General features: G+C 35.9%; 1 protein-coding gene across 2 annotated transcripts in view; it reads right to left on the bottom strand.

Moving 5' to 3' along the window:
• The window catches only part of Csde1 (cold shock domain containing E1), a 53,816-nt gene extending 51,028 nt beyond the window's left edge, over positions 1 to 2,788 (bottom strand). The window contains exons 1-2 of one of the 2 annotated variants that reach the window (XM_004641672.2): positions 2,624 to 2,788; positions 441 to 639 (exon numbers count right to left, since the gene is read on the bottom strand). In XM_004641672.2, the coding sequence (XP_004641729.1) occupies positions 441 to 639; positions 2,624 to 2,761 (337 nt within the window). In that variant the 5' untranslated portion in view covers positions 2,762 to 2,788. The remainder of the gene's footprint in view (positions 1 to 440; positions 640 to 2,623) is intronic. The other variant, XM_004641671.2, reaches the window with a different exon arrangement.
• Between the last annotated feature and the right edge of the window lie 987 nt (positions 2,789 to 3,775).

Raw genomic sequence — 3,775 nt, 5'->3', positions numbered from 1 at the left:
TTTTTTGGTGGAACCAGGGATTGAACTCCGGCCCTTGTGCTTGCCAGGCAAGCACTTGTTCTACTGAGCTATCTCCCTGGCCCCTATTTTAGTTTTTGAGACAAGGTTTCGCTGTGCAGCCCAGGCTGGCTTGGAACTTTTGGCCATACTCCTGCCTCAGGCCCCCAAGTGCTAAGATTACTGGTGTGCAACACCATGATTGGTAATTTCAGTCCTTTAACTCTTCCAACCATCTACTGTAACAATATTTTGATATCTTTAACTCAACTATGCTTTCATCCCTTAAAAATGATACCATGATGACAGAAATTAGGACTTCAGGAGTTGATACAGCTAAAATGCCAAAGCTTTCACATTTTTTAAAACTTCAGTTTCTTCTGAAAAGTATTCTCATGAACAAGTTGACATAAAGGAGAAATTTAAAAGAACTGACAGGTTACCTCCTACTTTTAAGTCCTGCAGGTTGCCATTATATTGTGAACAGTGGAAGAAAAGTCTAGCTTGACGTTCTGAACACTGAATAAATCCATAAGAGGTTAACAGTTTTTCAATAACCCCCGTTTCACGAAGTGCTGCTGAAGTACCATTGGGGTACCCATTATGTCCATTGTTGTGGAGAAGGTTTGGATCAAAGCTCATCTGTTTTAAAAAGAAAATCAACTCAATATATGTAACAATCTATAATATTACTTCCATAGCACATTAAATCTGATGAACAAATCACTAAATCTTCAATATAAAGCAGCAAAAACAAGGCAAAATACATGAAGGAAAGATTATGGGCTTTTATTAAATAATAATTTATCTAATAAAATATTTCAAAGGAAACAACCTAATTCTAATTATTTTAGCAAATTATATCCTTGTTAATGGCAGAACATTTACTTACCAGACAAAAAGAATTTAAGTTTACTATTATTACATGTGATTTTTGGAGACAGGGTCTCACCATGTAATGCAGGCTGACCTCAAACTCATGGCGATCCTCCTACCTCAGGTTCCCAAGTGCTGGGATTACAGGTATGTGCCACCACACCCTGCCTTGAAGTTGCTAAAGTAAAGCAACTGTATTAGTAAAAACTGCCTTTAGGTTAAATTTGTTGTCTTTTTTGAGATAGGGTCTTGCTATGTATGTAGTTCAGGACGGTCTCAAACTTGTGGTAGTCTTCCTTCCTCAGTCTACTGAGTGCTGGGATTATAGGCATGTACATCACACCTAGCTAGGCTAATTTTAAACTAAAACAATTGTGAAACAAAATTACTAATATTTAAGAGATGGCAATCTAAAGTTATCAAGACATTTCCTTAAGATACATTATATAACTACTTTGGAACATAAAATAGACATAGTCATACCTATCTGGCAAACTGTGCATGTTAAAATTAGTAGGGACTAACAGCACCAAAAATAAGATTCTATGCCATATTTCACACTAAAAGTTTTAAAATAATGCATGTTTAGGTCCTCTGAAAGGCAACCCAAACTACTGAGTTAAAAATTTCTAAGACAACACTTCAAAACACCAAAAGCTCTTCAATTATAATAATGTTCAATCATTTACACAAGTATATTTAAAGAAACCTTGTCACCTGTAAAGAACTCTTCACTTTTCAGACACTGATGAATCTCTGTATTTTTACAATCAATTCTACATTTGGGTAAAGTAGAACTAAAGAAAAAAGCATTAAAGGACTGCAATTAAATATATGCTGATAATCAAATACTACCATACTGCCTTGACTATTTCACTCTAATGTAACGAGACCACAGAAGTGAATTGTACATTTAAATGAAACATAGATGAGAATGAGATCCCTAACAATGGCCATATGTATGAAATTTAACACAGTAGTAAGATCTCCAAATCTTTACAATTGCTTTCAAATCTCTGTATTCAAAATTTGACTTACATTTTTCATTTTGTTAAAACATTGAGCCTTATTAATAAAAATAATACATATTCATGAGGGAAAAATGACTAAAATTGAGGTCAGACATGGTGGCACAGCCCTATACCATAGTACTCAGGAGGCTGAGGCAGGATTGCTACAAGTTTAAGGCCAGCCCAACCGCATATTGAAGCCCTGTATCAAAAAGACCAAGGGGGGAGGGAGACAGACACCAAAATTGTAGAAAAATAAACCAAAGTATGAATACTTAAAATAGAACGTGAGATGGTTAAAAACACAAACCAAGACCACTGCACTTGAAAGTGGTTAGTCTTAAATTCCCTCATGCTAGCTAGCCACTGTTATTTCTGACATATATTAAATCAATTTTTCACAAAACCTCATGAGATAGTAGTATTGTTATTGTCACTTTAACATATGGGAAACAATACAAAGGTTAAATGAATTGCTAAAATCAAATAGTAGTACAAACTGAGAAGGTCCAAATGAGGGCTTCTCAAAATTAAATTTTCTGGCTGATTAAAATACAAAATCAGATTCAGTGGGGACGGGACAGCGTTTGAAATCTCCTGACATATGTTGAGCAGCAATACCCACAACTACAAAAGTTATCTCTTGAGAAGTAAAAAGGTTAGTCAGCAGAAATAACCCTACTAATACATGCTTGTAACACAAAGCCAGACAAGCTAAGATCAGTGCTTTCCTGACTTACAGATCTCTGATATATAGGGGTCTTCTTTTGTTTTTTAGTTCCAGATGAGGTAGAAGATGAAGATAAAGATAAAGAAAGTGAAGGAGGGGCTGCAGGAGGGGGATGAGGCTCTGATGACACAGTAAATGCGTTCTCCATTTCAAATAGCTATGATAAATAATACACATGACATTCAACTTTTATGGCTTTTTAAAATTAGGTTTACAGCAAAATATAGTCCATTTAATCATATTTCTATTCCACGGGAAATATATAGCATTAACATTACAGTTAAACTGAAATGTTCAGGGCTGGTGAGATGGCTCAGTGGTCTAAAGCACCTACTTAGAACAAGCTTAGCAAAGCACAAGGGACCGCGGTTCAATCCCCCTGCCCACATGCCAGCCAGCACGCCCCCTGGTGGGCTGAGCTGGTCACACACACACACACACACACACACACACACACAATAAACATTTAAACTGAAATGTTCAAAGCCCTTACAACAATCCCTAATTCATGTCACCTACAAATTTTAAAATATAAGGATGGTGGTGATTGCTGGTGTGAGACTACTCAGCTGAGTTTCTTCCTAATGTCCAGTTAACTTCTGAGCAGAATTCTCAATCACTGGTCTCCATTAATAGGGTATACACAGATAATCCAAATGTATAAAAATACTGGAACTATTGTTTTCACTGGAAATAAAAATTAGCCTTTATATTTTTACTTATATTCACAGTACAGGAATCACTGAGTTGGTATGTCAGATGAGCACATGCCTCATATTATTTCAAGAATCTTCAGGAAAAACTGGAGATCTAGGAGTTGGAGGGATGGCTCAGTAGAATAAGTGCTTGCCTGGCCAGCTCCAGGGCCTGCAGGGCCCGAGTTCAATGCCTGGTTCTGCCAAAAAAAAAAAAAAAAAAAAAAAAAAAGAAAAGGAAAAGAAAAAGAGACTTCTATAATAGGAAAGCTCTAACTGATTTACATATTTAATTATCTAGTTCGACTGAACCACCCTTATGAATGACACAGTTGAAAAATATTTCTGCAAAACCTTAGAAGATGAGGTAGATACAGGCAAAGAACATAGGGGCTACCACTTCTGTTTCTAGTATTAACTATTCAATTTCATTATCAGAGATCTGAAAAATATTAACAAAAATTAAG

The sequence above is a fragment of the Octodon degus genome, unplaced genomic scaffold (genome assembly GCF_000260255.1).
Source record: "Octodon degus isolate 3935 unplaced genomic scaffold, OctDeg1.0 scaffold00140, whole genome shotgun sequence".
Lineage (NCBI taxonomy): Eukaryota > Metazoa > Chordata > Mammalia > Rodentia > Octodontidae > Octodon > Octodon degus.
Note: the sequence above shows the minus strand (reverse complement) of the source record. Positions and strands in the feature narration are given on the sequence as shown.